Source organism: Hesperophylax consimilis, chromosome 27, assembly GCF_061612785.1.
Source record: "Hesperophylax consimilis isolate HC1 chromosome 27, BYU_Hcon_1.0, whole genome shotgun sequence".
Taxonomy (NCBI): Eukaryota; Metazoa; Arthropoda; class Insecta; order Trichoptera; family Limnephilidae; genus Hesperophylax; species Hesperophylax consimilis.
In genome coordinates, this window is record NC_142862.1 from 25,957,531 (window position 1) to 25,974,868 (window position 17,338).

The 17,338-nt window shown below is 38.1% G+C and overlaps 1 protein-coding gene across 1 annotated transcript in view; it reads right to left on the bottom strand.

Annotated features, from left to right (window-relative positions):
- Positions 1 to 17,338, bottom strand: part of enc (R3H domain containing protein encore) — a 118,099-nt gene that overhangs the window by 4,263 nt on the left and 96,498 nt on the right. The window contains exons 9-15 of the mRNA XM_089648351.1: positions 12,942 to 13,043; positions 7,089 to 7,236; positions 5,744 to 5,880; positions 2,482 to 2,590; positions 1,130 to 1,271; positions 647 to 757; positions 403 to 565 (exon numbers count right to left, since the gene is read on the bottom strand). Coding sequence (XP_089504477.1) covers positions 403 to 565; positions 647 to 757; positions 1,130 to 1,271; positions 2,482 to 2,590; positions 5,744 to 5,880; positions 7,089 to 7,236; positions 12,942 to 13,043 — 912 coding nt within the window. The remainder of the gene's footprint in view (positions 1 to 402; positions 566 to 646; positions 758 to 1,129; positions 1,272 to 2,481; positions 2,591 to 5,743; positions 5,881 to 7,088; positions 7,237 to 12,941; positions 13,044 to 17,338) is intronic.

The window sequence follows — 17,338 nt, forward strand, 5'->3', positions numbered from 1 at the left end:
TAAATTATTCTCAAATTGCAGTCGGAAGCTTTGGTTTTGTAGAGGTGTACATTTTAATTATTCTGTGGTTAACTTCTAGATTTGAATATAAAGCTTGGTGTTTTCTCTTTCTAACACCATTTAGTTCATATTTCTAACTATGACGGTAAGGGAGATACATACACACAAGATCATATGAGCTGTTCCCAAAAGTGAACAAATTGACTCTACAGGTTTGTTCCCAAAACTGAACAAATTAGTCAGAGGAGTTAACACATTCACAGGGAAGTCTGTTAACGGTGTTTTAGAGGAGATGTGATATGACACAACATTCATATGCTCCTTTCCCTTTAAACTCCCACTAACCTCAGAATATTAGTAGCCCAAGAATTGGGGATGCCGTACACGAAAACAATAGTTCACCTTTTTGGCTTAAGATCCTGGTAGGCGGTGCGCTGTGAGCCGAGGCGGTGGAGTCCTCCCTGCGGATACCCTCACGCCGGTCCCCGTAACCGCCGAAAGAGTGCGCCTTGCTGACGATGCCGCGGATAACCGGCGCGGGCTCGCGGCTCTCCAGAGATTGCACCTGAAATAAGATAAGGACTTTTAGTCAGTTATTCTCAGGGGAATTATAAAGAATACAATGTAGAAGAGTGTAGGAGTTCACCTTCAGAAGTCGTCCAGCCCTCTGAGATCTGTCTCCCTCAGGCATCAGCAGTCTTGGCCTCTCCGGATCGTTCTCAGTTCCCAGCCAGTCGCATGTCACCACTCCATCCTCCTGCAACATTTATAAATACTGTAAAGACAGTTCTAGATTCACTCAGGATAGATGCAAGCATTCTAGACACACTCAGGATAGAATTAAAGTGTACTAAACACACTCAAGATAGATGGAAGTATCCTAGATTCACTCAGGATAGAGGTAAGTATTCTAAACTCACTCAATATAAAGGTTAATTTATCAAACCACTAAAAACACTCAAGATAGATGAGTATCCAAAAATCACTTAGGATAGAGGAGTATTCTAGACACACTCCGGATAGAGGTTAAGTATCCCAAACTCACTCACAAATAACTCCAGTGTCTCAGAATGACTCCACGAGACACTGGGATTGACTGACTGGTTGCATAAAAACAACTATAACTCACAGTAGTGTTGAATATCCTCCGTCTGGCTCTGGAGTACTCTTCCTCACGCTGCTCAAAGCTCTTGGAGCGTGCGGTAGGCTTACTGGGCTGTAGGGCTGCTGCCTCCTCGTCCAAGGAGTGTGCGTCCCTCTTCAGGATTGACCTAAGATGAAAATATAACCATTAAACATCCGGTGTACGGCAACACTTAAATAGTTTAAATGTCATTGCAGGGAGTGAATTGAAGACATCAACGAGTGGCCTAGCATGCCAATGAGTAACAGATGACAGGAAAAGTTCAGTTTGTTGATCGCCAAACAACTGGGGGTAAATAGAGGGATTGAAGGATCCACAAAAAATTTGGTGCAGCCACAGTCGCTGTGCGTATGGGGCCTAAATGACAAATACAACGAACTGAACACATCGTAAAAGAATGACCCCTTCACAGTTTCTCGGAGGCACAACAACTGTGATTCCGGAAGCTGTTGACTAGCTAGAAAGCTTTTGATTTTCTCTTTGACCTTCATAACCTCTCCTCCACCATATGAAGAAGAACTACGAGTAGATATATCTGTAGTCGCAAATACTGTCTGCGAATCAATTTGTGTTTCTATTCATAAAGTGGACTGTAATACTGTGGGATAGCTGGTTAACAGTTGAAATTGGGAAGGGATTCTGACTTACCCCTGGTCTTGTACACGTCTTGTTGCAAATCGATATTATGGCCATACGGACGGTATGACACTGCACAAGTTTCCGTAATAGATTCAATATGATACACGCTGAGGGAGCACTTAGGATGTTCACGGCACGAGCTTTCTTAATAGACTGGTAATGTACAATTGTTGTAATATCACTCATGTAGGTAGATATGTACTCCACACTGTCAGAAAAGGACAGGTAATTAGGTAACTGGATGGAGGAACGCAGGAACATACGTTGGAGGGAGATGCATTTAGTTGTGTCAACAGATATCAAAAATAAAAGGTTTTACCTGAGACATTGTTGGACATTTTGTAACAATGCATTGGCTTAAGATCAATGCTATGAACAAAATAGTCGACAAAGAATGTCAGGATACAAAAATGACAGCTACAGATACTGTTTGATTGCGAGTGAGGTTTCAACAATGATTGATGGCGACGCAGGTCTCGTGATTTCAGTAGGTTTACGGACTATGTGTGACCAGTTGTTTGCGACATGAGTATAAGACAAGGAGCATCTCGAAGCTTTTTTCTAAACCAATCCAGTTGTAGACTTCTCAATTGTGAATCCAGTCATTAAAGCCAACAAGAGTTCTCTCTTCCTTGGTAAGCACAGACAACAATATTAAATTGAATTTAGTGAAGTAGAATAAAGAGGCAGACACTCACTTGGCTTGTGGCGAGTTTTCACAGAAACTGGAGTCGAAGCCGGGCGTTCCCCAGAACTGCTCCGTGCACCACTGCTGGAAGGGGCACAGCTGCGGGATGGTGGCCGTACCTGGAAACAAACAAATACACCTACATTACATGATACTAGGCATTCGAAGAGGCTCCACTCAACTGAAGCCTCTGGAGGTCATAGCTTGGCCGGGTCAAACAGTCGCTTACAAGCGGCTGTCGACACATCAAATAGCCGAATGACCTAAAATGCTTATTTACAGCTAAAACTAAGACTAAAAAGCCATTCACAAAAACTATTCGCAGCCTGTCAGATTGCTTTGACTTACTAGACGGTGTTTGACAAATTTTAGCAAGGTTTGGTAATCCGAACAATGGTTTGTGAGAGGTTGTTGAACGCAAGAGTTCCCTCTCTGCACCAAATACCTCCCCTAAACAAAATGGAACATGGTTTCAAGTCTCTCTATAACACTTTTGAGGAGGTCAATAAACAAGTATCGGCGCACATGAACTATTGCTACATTTACGAGAAGCTGTACCGAATTCATCAAACTCAAGAAGTCTATGGGTGACGGCCACATTATCTGGATGTAGGAATTTCCCAAGACCGCTGACGAAGCGTTCGAGTAAAACAGAGGGCAATAAAATTTGTACTAAATTCTATGACATTAATGGAGTTCAACGTAGGACACTAATCATCAGCGGTAGTAATGAGATGGGGATTTTACTAGGTATAAAACTAGGTGTAATTTTAGCAATTTTTTTTATTTTATTCACTCATGGTTTGGGCATGTAGAGCGAATGAGCGAAGAAAGGAATGTAAGGAGAATATACGATGCAAATGTGAATGGTAGCAGAAGTCGGGGACGCCCGAGGAAGACATGGCACGACCAAGTGAATCTACTAGATACTTGAGTCAGGCCATGTCGAGAGTCAGAATAATAATAATAATAATAATAATAATAATGATTTATTGTCTTCTTTTCTTATTAACACATAGATATAATGATATCCTCACTGGGATCTCCCGTGCTGAGGATGTCATTTACATATTATAATTTAATTATAAGAAATTAATATTACAACAAAGTATAATGTAGTATATATATATTTTTTAAGTAATTTTAAAATAAGTAAGGTACTGTTTTTTGGTATAGTTCAGTTGATTCTGTTTTAGTCTGTGTTTGATTTCAGTAAATTTTCTATTTCAGATCTTCCTATGTTAAGTATCCAGCTTTTTATTTCAGATTTAAATGTTAAAGTGTTGAGGTTTTTGAATGTGAGTGGTATTTTGTTGTAGAGTTTAATACTGTGATATAAGAAGCTTTTTTGCCCAAAAGTTGTATTTGTAATTATTTGTTGGATAAGTTTTTGATCATGAGATCTAGTGTTTCTATTGTACGTGTTTGTTGTTATTTCTTGTGTTTTGTGTTTATGAATGTAAATGAGTATAGTTTTAGAATATAGTTGTTTAATAGACATGATGTTAAGATTGGTGAAGATTTCGTTAGTGCTAGTTCTTACAGGAACTTTCAGTATAATTTTCATTATGGCTTTTTGAGATTTGATAAGTGGATTTAGTATGTTTTTATTTGCACTGCCCCATCCGATAATACCGTATTCTAACAGTGATTGGCAGAGAGCCATGTAGATTTTGATTAAGTCTTTTTTAATGAGCACATTCCTGATAGTTTTGAAAAAATAACTAAGTTTTTTAATTTTATTATCTAAATAGCTAATGTGATTGGTCCATTTTAAATTCCCATCTATTTTTAGACCTAGATACGTTATATGGTCAACATTTTCTAATGAGGGACAATTACAATGCTCATTTAAGTGATGCGGGCTATGAATTTTCAAGTTATGGTTTTCTTCAGAGTTTTTTGTATTTTTTATTTTGAAAGTGATGAATTTGGTTTTATTAGCATTTAGTGTAAGTGAATAGTAGTCTAGCCATTTTTTAATCCTTTTTAGTGTGTCTTCTGCTTTCTTAAATGTTTCTGTCCAATTATTCCCATTTATAAGGAGAACAGTATCATCCGCAAAACTTATGATTTCTCCGTCACATTCTATGTGGCATAGATCATTAATGTATATTAGGAACAGAATCGGACCCAGAATACTTCCTTGAGGCACCCCGCATTTGACATCAATACACTCACTGGTTATGTTGTTAAGTTTCACAGTTTGCTTTCTATTTCCCATGTAGCTTTTAAAGAATATCAGTTCATTATCAGTGATCCCTATGTTAACTAGTTTTTCAAAAAGATGTTGGTGATTTATTGTGTCGAAGGCTTTAGAAAGGTCGAGAAATACTCCAATGCATTTTTTATGTGAATCTAGAGAATTTTTAATATATTCAATTACTAAAGCTATGGCGTTGGATGTTCCTAGATTTTTTCTGAAACCAAATTGTTTTGGTGATAATAGTTTATTTGATTCTAGGTAATCGATGAGTTGAGTTTTAACTGTTATTTCTAAGATTTTAGATAATGTGTTCAGGATTGTGATTGGTCTGTAGTTATTGATATCTGTACGATTTCCTGATTTAAAGATTGGTGTAATAGTCCCTATTTTGAGTTGTGATGGAAATCTGCTTTCCGTAATAGATTTGTTTATTAGAAAGAGTATCGGTTCGGTAATTTCATCTAATAGAAGTGAATGTATGAATGTGAATGAGGCAATGAGTGTGTGCCAAGACTGAGTTGTTTGGTGGCCCGTCCTCTCTGCCTACCCCTGCGGAGAAACGGCGTGATGGTTAGTTAGTTAGTTTCACTCAATGAATACGTAATCAACGTGTAATCATTTCTCTACACCTCAGAAAGGCTGACACGGTAGACAACAGGCAACTGACATCAGAATAGAATGGAGCCACAACCATAGTCTGACTTCTATACCTTCATGATTAAAAGGGAGATTAAGTTGTATTACTGGGAATAAAAATGAGGTTACACTGCAATTCTGTGTTTAAATATGAGGTTAAACCACATTTCAGTGATTTAATATGAAGTGCTATTGGTTTAAGTTTATTTATTTAATTTTAAAAAGAAAGACAAACATTCCCGGGTTACGAATAACCTGGCAATATTTTAAAGTCTCCTACTAACACCACAGTAAGCGGAAAATGTTGTTTGTGTTGTGAAGGAGGACTTGGCCAGCCGAGAAATTGAACACACTACGCCTGGGTGGGACCTGATGGGATAGGGTGAGAACGCGATGCCAACTCGGCCGCTGACGGACGGTGTAACTTTACCTGGAGCGGGTTTGGTGACGTAGACAATCTGCTTGGTGGTCATGTCCAGGCCGTGCTTCAGGCAGAACAGGTCGGCACAGCGGTGCACCAGCATGCGGCTGTAGGAGGACAGCTGCGGGAACTTCAGGGTGCGGCAACTGCGACAAAACAGAACACAGAGTAAGTATGCATAGCAGCTAACATAAAATTTAATTATTGAAGATTATACAGTCGCATCTAAGACTTGAACCCAAGACTTTCGCTCTACCAACTGAGCTAATGGGACCCTATATCCTTCGGTCATATAATTGTATCATACTTCGAATAAGAACAACCAACATTAATGTTAAATAATTAAATATTCCAATTTGAGGTTTTACTCATTAAGTTATTTCAAAAAAACTTAACAAGGTATTAAATAAGAATGCCTACATTACAACAAGTCTTACACTGACATCAGAATAAATAGACCTGTCCTAAAAACAAATTTGTAGACTATTTAGGCAACCTGGAGGAAACCACCAGAAAACCGACAACCTGCACCACCTGGTTTTGCGCATTAAGGGGGTATTTCACTATGTCGGGCTAAATATCTGACTAGCTATCCGTTGGCTGGCTTTAAAGATCAGAATAACTTTGTTATTCAACGGCGACCGTTTCACCATTGTTTCGAGCTTCCGGATAGATAACACTCGAAATAGTCTGGCAACATCGCAAAATGTTTGCAGTTACTCCATCTACTGCCACGGCTGTCATGCGTCACAGTCCGCACACCGCGAAGTGTGCATTTTTTTGGTTATGTTATGTTGTTTATCAGGTCATTTTAGATAGATTCGTGTCGAATTAATACATTGTTTCTTATTTTGAACACAATCAAATAATTCAGGATGGATCATACAAGCATTCAAATTCATTCAACAAAATTCGACTCACTTCTCAGCTGTCAAACTCGGAATGTTTTGACGCCATCTTTGATTCGAGGAATAGCGCCTAACGTGAGGTTCGAGCACTGATTAGTCAAATCGAACTTTAACCCGAGCGTTAGCGTTATTCAGATATAGTGAAAACGAAAAAATGACTAATCCGCGGATTAGTGCTTAGTCAGAACATAATCAGAGATAGTGAAACACCCCCTTACTGAATAGAATACGTCATCATTTGAATTTTTACTCCTGGCTCGCGCACATAGCAAAATTTTGCGGAATAACTCGGCAATTATGGTTTTGAGAACTTGACAGTCTCCAAGTTCTCCCAACCCTCTGGAGCAAGTGGGACTGTGGCAACCTCAATAGGGGAATGTTGTGAGGAAGTTGGGGAACAGTACCCGGTCATTTCATTTCAAGTGACGTATGGATTCTTAACTTACTTGGGATCCTTGATCAACATCATCATCTCATGCTCCAACTTCAGCAGGGCCAGTCGGTCCTTGTAGCTCTTGTTCAGCGTCTCCTTCACAAACTTATCCAGGTCTGTGGGCTCCAAAGGCGGGGCGGGCACTATCTCGCTGCTGTTGTCTGGAATCAAATACTCAATGTTATATTCATTCGGCCAAAGACAAATCGGTGGTGGGGAGAAGGCTGAGATTGAGAAAACCGTATGGAATATTTCTGAATGTATCCTAAAACTAAATACTGTTTTAGAAAGGTGCTGAAATACGCTTTCAAATTTTATTACTAGAAATAAACATTTTGACGTTGATTCTTGTGTATAGATTTTAGTCTAACATATATTTTAAAGGAAATTATTTAAATAGGATTTTATCTATTTTTTAAAATCCCTAAACATGCAGATAGAACCATATGCAACTAGCTAGGGCATAATAATTAATTGCATAAGGTTCTAACTACATTCCCCTAATGCCATTCCACGATAGGGTCACATTCTAATTATATCTTTACCTTTAAAATATATTAAACTCATAAAGTTGAACCTCAAACTTTGACACCTCAGAACATGGTAAGGCGAAGTTAGAACCCTGTCCAACTAAAGTAACGAATTACACTAAAAACGATCAACTGTCAGGTACAAAAAAAATGGCAATTGCAAAAGGTTCCAAGTGATGTTAGAACCTTGTAAAATAAATGGAAGCTTTAAAAACCTGGTACAACACAGATATCTCTGAAAGTTATTTGGTTATAGAAATGATTGCATTCAAATGTAATTTATGAAAAAAAAAAGTCAGTTAGAAGCTTGTCCAACTGGGGTGACGCAATGTTGATCTGAAATACAGGGTGTCAGGGGGTTAAGTGCACAATCAAGTGATTCTACATGATGGCAGAAGTAAAAAAGATAAATAAGTTTTTTGTGCACTTTACCCGGACAACCTGTAGTATGTACACCAGAATCGTTTTTACAACATGAAAAGGATATTTTTTTTAATAATTTTTTGCCGTCATGTTGGAACCGATTGAATAAACGATATAGCTCATGCCATCGAAAATACTGTCACTTGCCGATGCTTTTATATAATACTTAAACAAATGTACAGACTAAAAAAGTAAATAAATTATATAAAAATGTTACTACATCTATAGAAATTAATTTGGATGAAAAGGGTTAAGTGTTAGATTAGGTTAGGTTATACAAGACGAATATGGCCCACTTATGAGTAATTTCTTAACACAACTCCCTATCGAATTCCGTTGCCGCACTTAGACAGACTAGCACGCTTCACTCCTAAATAACACAGAGCCCAAAGTTAAAAACAAATCGCATGATGTAATTTGGTCGCCAATAGGGAGTCAGAAAGGCACGCATCACAGGTTTGGAGTTGAACTTAAGAACTTAACTTCATGAGCAACTCTGTCACCACGATGTATGCAAAGCCGTTGTATTTGACAAAACTACTGTTTTACGAACTTGAATACATTCACACGTCACAAGCTGCGTACAATAACGGCTTGTGCCCGTGTTGTTCCCGTGAGCACTTAGTCCATAGGCCCATTGTGCTATCTCCCTTTTTACCTCAATCCTTTAACAACAACACAGTCCCTTTAATAAAGTTCCCCAGGGTTGTCATTGGGTATGTGGCTATGTCTTCTGGTTCTACTGTATGTCTCCCCAGGTATCTGAGCCTAGTTCCCACCAGGGCAGGACATTGGCACCATAGGTGAATTGGAGTTTTTGTCAATTGTTAGTTTTTGTTGTATCTCTGGTTTTTCGCTCAAACTCTCTTATTAAATAAAACTCCGGCTTAAAAAAAAACACTGGAACTTTAATGTGATATATTGACAATGGGCTCTAACATCTTAGTTTTTTTTTTTTTTTTTTTTATATTTACTCCACACAGGAGGCCCAGAAGAAAATAATTTCCCTCGGGGCCTATGTCATCTTTGGGGATGCTGTGTGGAGGGTCTTTTTTTGGAGAGGAAGGAGTGAACATGGGTCTTGAAGAGTCCCATGTTGTAGGAGGGAGGAAACACAGAGGCCGGCAGTTCGTTCCACAGCCGAGCTGTTGAACTTAAGAACGAATCGTAGAAGCGACCCGTTCTCATGTGACAAGTGTCAACTGTGTACAAATGTTGGGCGCGCGTTTGGCGTGTATCCCGACTACGCACCGGTGCCGAAGGGATCAATGACGCTAGTTCCTCAGAGCATCTTCCATTGTAATACCGATAGAACAAGGACAGCATACCTACCTGACGCCTGTGCTCTAAAGATTGCAGTCCGTTTGTTAAGATTGGGGAATCTATCAAACGGACCGCCCGTTTCTGCACAGAGTCAAGGGTTTTTTTCAGGTATTTTGGGGCTCCAGACCAGAGATGGCTGCCAAATTCGACAGTAGGGCGCACTTGCGATTTGTACAGGGTGAGCAGTTGTGTACTATTAAAGTATCTGCGGGCCCTGTACAGTACGCCCAGCTTCTGAGAGGCCAACTTTACTCTGGCTTCGATGGAGCCCCCGTACCTGAGCTGGTCACTTATAGTTACACCAAGCATATCAATGGAAGGCCTGTTCGGAAGATTGCTTCCGTTGAAGGAGACTAGATTATCATTTGGATCCCTTTTAGACGTAATCAGACAGGATTGGGTCTTTGAAACATTAAATTCGACGAGATTATTTTTACCCCAGGAGGAAATACTCTCGAGATAACCGTCCATTCTCTGCTTCAAAGCCCTCCGAGCCGTTGGAGTTTGTGTGCCCTTTGGGGGCTTGTCAAACAAAAAGCTATCATGAACTGTACTGTCATCCGCGTAACAATGAATCGGTGCACATGTCAAAAGGTCATTGATGTGCAACAAAAACAAAGTCGGAGACAGAACCGATCCCTGTGGGACGCCAGCATTTATGGAGTGCGAGGAAGAGGTGAAACCGTCAGCAACCGCCTGAATCGACCTATCCCTTAAAAAGTCAGCAATCCACGTACACAGGGATGCGGGAAGTCCGTAAGAATGCAATTTGTTGACAAGTCCTCGGTGCCAGACCCGGTCAAAGGCCTTGGATATGTCTAGTGCGACCGTTTGGGTCTCACCGTGACGTTCCAGGCACCGCCCCCAAACATGCGTCACATACGCGAGAAGATCACCGCACGAGCGGTTCCGCCGGAATCCGTATTGACGGTCGTTGATAATTTTGTTCTTCTCGAGGTATGTGAGCAGTTTGTCGTTGATCACACGTTCCATCACTTTGGACAGAACTGATGTGATCGCTATGGGGCGGTAGTTGGCCGGGTTGGAGCGGTCACCTTTCTTGGGAATAGGGTGAGTTACCGCTTTTTTCCAACCAGAGGGCACAGTGCCACACTTCAGGGACATTTTGAAGAGCTTTGTCAAAACTGGAACTATTTCCGCAGCACACCTCTGCAATACCAGGGCAGGTATTCCATCAGGTCCACTAGCTTTGTTAACATCGAGCCCCCGTACGACGTGGAGTACATCCCGATGCCGGATCCTCAGCTTTTTCATATAGAAGCCGCAGTGAGGAACCGACGGCGGAACAGCACCCCCGTCGTCGAGGGTCGAGTTTTCCGCAAACATTTTCCCTAATAAGTTAGCCTTTTCGGTGGCGGTGTTTGCTAGTGAGCCGTCAGGTCTGGTAAGGTCTGGTAGCAGGCAGTTAGAATAATCTGGATCCTGACCTTGAAGTTCCCACCTTATTTATTTACTACACTTAGTCTCTACAATACTCAACAGCTAAACGCCATCTATGAGAAACCTAACAGACTAATCTCGAGCGCCATGTATGGATGAGCTCTAACACTAATATGCAGGATATTACATTTGTTTTAAATGGTTCTTCAAAATTATTTGTGACGTATATAGGGTTTTCCGATAAGAGGTGTTATTTTGAATTGCCCGCTATTTCGGTAGATGTTACTTTGAAGCTGTCATTTTTTGACATTTGACAAGTAGAAAACGATACACGCTTCAACAACGCATTGAAATTATTAAAATTCACTTGAGTGAATCAAATGCAAATCATCTTGAGTGATGAGGCCCATTTCCACCTCGGTGGCTTCGTCAACGAGCGAAATTGTGGCATCTGGGGTTCGGAAAACCCAAGAGTTATTGTTAAAAAGCCTCTCTATCCTCAACGTGTGACTGTTTGGTGCGGTTTATGGTCCGGCGGAGTCATTGGACCTTACTTTTTCGAAAATGAGGCTGGAGCAACAGTTACGGTGAATGGATTGCGCTATCGAGAGACGATTATGGCCGGAATTGGATGGTATTGATCTGACAACGTTTACATTCAACAAGACGGCGCTACGTGCTACACAAGCAACGAAACCATTGATCTTTTACGGGAAAAGTTTCTTTGAATATCAAAATAACACCTCTTATTGGAAAACCCTGCATTTTTTTAAGAATTCATATTGCTGATTAAATTGTCAATGATAAAGTCTAGGACTACCCCTATTTAAAATATATCTGAACGTCTCAATTTCATGTTTGAAAAATGATCCCGATAAAGGGTAGGAAGGAGGAGGGGGAAAACAGTTTCCCCCTCCCCTTATATTTTGTCTCCCTCTTTTCTATTTGTATCTCTGTCACCAATAAGGTGTCTTTATCTCTATTTGTCTCTTTCTCACATTGAATTTTCTTATGTTTAATATATACGTTTCTGTATCTATAAATATTATAAAATAAAGTCGCTATCCGAGTCTGTCTGTTTGTGTGCTTAGTTCTTCTAAACTACGCAGCGGATTGTGACGGGGTTTTCACCATCATTTAGAAAATTCCTTCTGGAAGGTTTATATATATAATACACATATATTATATTTATAGAAAGTATAGAAATGTTGATGTTTTATAATCAAGTAGTAAAAAAATTATTTTCGGGCCCTTACATTGCTAACGCTGGCTAAACCTTATGAGATACATCCAAATAATTTACTACGAAATTGTATATCTTAAAAAGGCCTACAGAAAACTCCACAGTGGTATATGTCTATCAATAGCCCCGACGGAGCTTAAAATAAGCAAAACCTGGTTGGCTGTAATTTATTAATTTAATAAAAAAGTTTTGCTTTACTAAGTGTGTTTTTTTATTTAATATATAATGTCACACCCATAGTATTTGCTTCAAAAAAAAGTAAAAAGCTATGTAATTTTCCTCTTGCGATTTTTTTGACTAATCGTAAACAAATTTATTTTGGTTTCAGGGTATTCCCTGTCTAGATAATGTTGGTCGATGGATTGTACAGATTTATTATTCCCGACATAAAATAGTTCTCAGGTCGTGCTCAAATTTTAATCTAGGATTAACTAGGTGACGAAGAATCGGGCCTAAGTGTAAGTATTGTTACACAACATTAATATTATCCTGGATGGATTAAATTTAACTTAAACCTGACACAAAAGACAACCTAAGGATTTGCTCAGTTTGAATTTAGGATTAACTTGGTGACGTAGAACTTGGACTAAGTGTGAGTATTGTTACACAACAACACTATGCTGGATAGGTTAAATTTAACTTGCCCTACACAAAGGCACACTGAGGTTCTACTCAGTTTTAATTTAGGATTAACTAGGTGACGAAGAATCAGTACTAAGTGTGAGTATTGTTACACAAAATTATTACAACAGCCAAACAAAATCTTAATGTTTTCCATTGATGAACTAAAAATTAAAAAAAAAAACAAAACAACGAACGAAAAAATAATTAACGTTATTATTATTATTTTGAATGGAGTTGAACGGTGAGTGAATGCGATAACAAAAATGAAGGGTGCGTTCTAGAAATACTACATTTTGAATGTCTAAGTCCTTGCACTAATTACCTCTACTGAGATACGGGGTGGAGGATCCTATCGAGTGCTGGCTGCTATCAACGCTTCCTCCCGAGGACTGCTTTCTTAATAATCTCAGGTTGTTTCCGCTGCCTTTAAAAAAGCAAGCATTTCAAGAGGGGATAGGTGCTACAGGTAAAAAACAAAATTGTGAGTATTCAGCAAGAAACTTCTCACACTTACAGCCGTTGTTCCCAATCCTACTGATCAACGGTTGAGCCGAAATTTTATTTCAACATTGTTTAAATGCACAACTACGCTCTTTCCAACTGAAAGGTGACGACTGAGCGATCAACCAATTTAAGCCAAACTACTGGATTAAGCCTGCCTCAGTAAATGACTAGTTATAAAAAATGTCAACAGAGTGAAAAAATTTCGCAACAGTGACATTAAAGTCAAGGTAACACTTTAATTGTAACATATTACATACGTATGTTTAAAAAATATAATATATCGGTTTATGTATTACAGTATTTAAAAAAAATATATATGCATTAATAATAAATACAATAATTAATTCATCAATATTAATTTAACATTGAAAGTTTTTACTTTGATGTCATTTTATTGATCTATGATAGTGGGCAGGGCCATTTAAGATAATCAACGGTAAAGACGTTTGGAAACAGGCGAATCAAACGTTACTGAACAAATCACTTGGCTGATCGGAGCCTGAGATTTGTCATTCAAAAAGTTAGGAACAACGGCCGTTAATGATTTTACACTACAAATTAAATTAAAATAATATTACGTAAATATTGATCGAAATTCGCAGTACAGGCAAATCATTTTAAAGAGCACACTTTGAATGTAATATAGTGATTAAATTTATGGATATTTTTTTTTTTTTTTTAACATTAGCTCCACATAGGAGGTTTTAGGAAAAAAAAATCCCTCAGGGCCTATTTCATCTTTGGACATGCTGTGTGGAGGGACTTTTTAGGGAAAGGAAAGAGAGGATGTCTATGAAGGAAAAAAAGGTATGAGGGGTGGATAGGAATTTGGGGGTCAATGTGGCCAGGAGTGACAGACGTATGAACCCATCCCTCACAATCCTGTGCAAGGCGATGGGTCGAGAGAGTCTGGCTGGAGAGGTCAAAAGATCTCCACAAACCACCCCTGCTAAGTCACCAAACGTAAAGAACAACTTTTGGTGACCTATGGTGGGGGTGTTGGTTATACAATAAATGGTTTGCAAGGTGACAGTACACATACTTGCCTCCCAAATTGTAGTAAGCCATGTTGCGCTACTTCCTTCTTTAGCCAACATTTTGAACAGCATTACAGTGTTCATCATCAGGGCACAGCATAATGCCCCAAAAATAAATCACTATAATACTTTTGGCCGTGAAAATATCAAATCATATCTGGTTTGAAACACTCGCCAGCAGTCCCCCGTTACCCCGCAGTAGTCCTACGATACAGTACACCACTACACAAGCAAGAATCTCTTTAAAATGATTCTACATATACATTTTGTAATATTGCGGTGAAATAAAAATGTAAAGCCTAGCTTTTAGAACAATTACATAAAACACAAATTTTCTTAGTGAATAATAAATAACATGTACCTCATTTAATACAAGGTCTGATTGATAAGTACCCGATACGACAGATAGATGGCAGTAGTAGTCTAAAATATATATAAAAAAAAATTATTGGTATAAATTTTAATTTCAATAACTTTTGAAGGATAACCTTTCTAGAACATAAACCATTAATGTAATATGACATTGAAGAAGGAGAAAATGCTAATAAATCTGAACGAAACATGAAACAGAACAAGACACAGAAAAATAAAACTAACCATCTCAACTAGAAATCGAACCCAGGATCTCTGTCTGAACAACGTCTTTAATCACTCAACCATTTTGACCTAATACGTCATTTTTGTAAATCTCATATTTCAAATTCAGAATCAACAATATTATCTGGCAACGAATTTTTCCCATATTTTTAGTAGTTATCTTTTTGAATGATTACAAAGTTCTAAAGAATTGGCTTGTAGCATAGATTGTGTCTTGGATTAATAAAGTTGTAAAGAATTGGCTTGTAACCTAGATAGTCTTGGATTAATAAAGTTGTAAAGAATTGGCTTGTAACCTAGATAGTGTCTTGAATTAACACAGTTCTAAAGAATTGGCTTGTAACCTAGATAGTGTCTTGGATTAACAAAGTTGTAAAGAATTGGCTTGTAACCTAGATAGTGTCTTGGATTAACAAAGTTGTAAAGAATTGGCTAGTAGCCTAGATAGTGTCTTGAATTAACACAGTTCTAAAGAATTGGCTTGTAACCTAGATAGTGTCTTGGATTAACAAAGTTGTAAAGAATTGGCTAGTAGCCTAGATAGTGTCTTGGATTAACAAAGTTGTAAAGAATTGGCTTGTAACCTAGATAGTGTCTTGGATTAACAAAGTTGTAAAGAATTGGCTAGTAGCCTAGATAGTGTCTTGAATTAACACAGTTCTAAAGAATTGGCTTGTAGCCTAGATAGTGTCTTGGATTAACAAAGTTGTAAAGAATTGGCTAGTAGCCTAGATAGTGTCTTGAATTAACACAGTTCTAAAGAATTGGCTTGTAACCTAGATAGTGTCTTGGATTAACAAAGTTGTAAAGAATTGGCTTGTAACCTAGATAGTGTCTTGGATTAACAAAGTTGTAAAGAATTGGCTAGTAGCCTAGATAGTGTCTTGGATTAACAAAGTTGTAAAGAATTGGCTAGTAGCCTAGATAGTGTCTTGAATTAACACAGTTCTAAAGAATTGGCTTGTAACCTAGATAGTGTCTTGGATTAACAAAGTTGTAAAGAATTGGCTTGTAACCTAGATAGTGTCTTGGATTAACAAAGTTGTAAAGAATTGGATAGTAGCCTAGATAGTGTCTTGGATTAACAAAGTTGTAAAGAATTGGATAGTAGCCTAGATAGTGTCTTGGATTAACAAAGTTGTAAAGAATTGGCTAGTAGCCTAGATAGTGTCTTGAATTAACACAGTTCTAAAGAATTGGCTTGTAACCTAGATAGTGTCTTGGATTAACAAAGTTGTAAAGAATTGGCTTGTAACCTAGATAGTGTCTTGGATTAACAAAGTTGTAAAGAATTGGATAGTAGCCTAGATAGTGTCTTGGATTAACAAAGTTGTAAAGAATTGGATAGTAGCCTAGATAGTGTCTTGGATTAACAAAGTTGTAAAGAATTGGCTAGTAGCCTAGATAGTGTCTTGAATTAACACAGTTCTAAAGAATTGGCTTGTAACCTAGATAGTGTCTTGGATTAACAAAGTTGTAAAGAATTGGCTTGTAACCTAGATAGTGTCTTGGATTAACAAAGTTGTAAAGAATTGGATAGTAGCCTAGATAGTGTCTTGGATTAACAAAGTTGTAAAGAATTGGCTAGTAGCCTAGATAGTGTCTTGGATTAACAAAGTTGTAAAGAATTGGCTCGTAACCTAGATAGTGTCTTGGATTAACAAAGTTGTAAAGAATTGGCTTGTAGCCTAGATAGTGTCTTGGATTAACAAAGTTGTAAAGAATTGGCTTGTAACCTAGATAGTGTCTTGGATTAACAAAGTTGTAAAGAATTGGCTTGTAACCTAGATAGTGTCTTGGATTAACAAAGTTGTAAAGAATTGGCTCGTAGCCTAGATAGTGTCTTGGATTAACAAAGTTGTAAAGAATTGGCTAGTAGCCTAGATAGTGTCTTGGATTAACAAAGTTGTAAAGAATTGGCTTGTAACCTAGATAGTGTCTTGGATTAACAAAGTTGTAAAGAATTGGCTAGTAGCCTAGATAATGTCTTGGATTAACAAAGTTGTAAAGAATTGGCTAGTAGCCTAGATGGTGTCTTGGATTAACAAATTTGTAAATAATTGGTTCGTAACCTAGATAGTGTCTTGGACTAACAACTTTATAAAGAATTGGCTTGTAACCTAGATAGTGTCTTGGATTAACAAGTCTAAATGAATGTTATTTTTTTTTTGATTGGTACAAATTTTCATTCAAATCATTGTTTCATATTTCGTTTAGTTTTATTACAATTGTCTTCTTCTTCAATCATATATATATGTATATATTTATTTATTATAAAACATTGATTTACAGAAATTTTAGCAATAACAAAGTAGCCACACAAAATAAGGCAGCAGGTTCTAGCGTTATTCTTTAATCTAAAAAACATAATTGCTGATAAATTTAATTTCACAACAATATCTTCTTCTGATGGCTGTCTCCTATTGGAATTTGTTAAGGTCCAGCTTTTTTTTTTATTTTTTGTGAAACCTCACAAGAGTCCCAACTGCTCCCAACCGCCTGGAACCAGTGAGACTATGGCATCCCAAATGGGGGAAGGAAATGGTGAGAGGAAGGTGGGGTACCTGGCTGTTCAGATCTG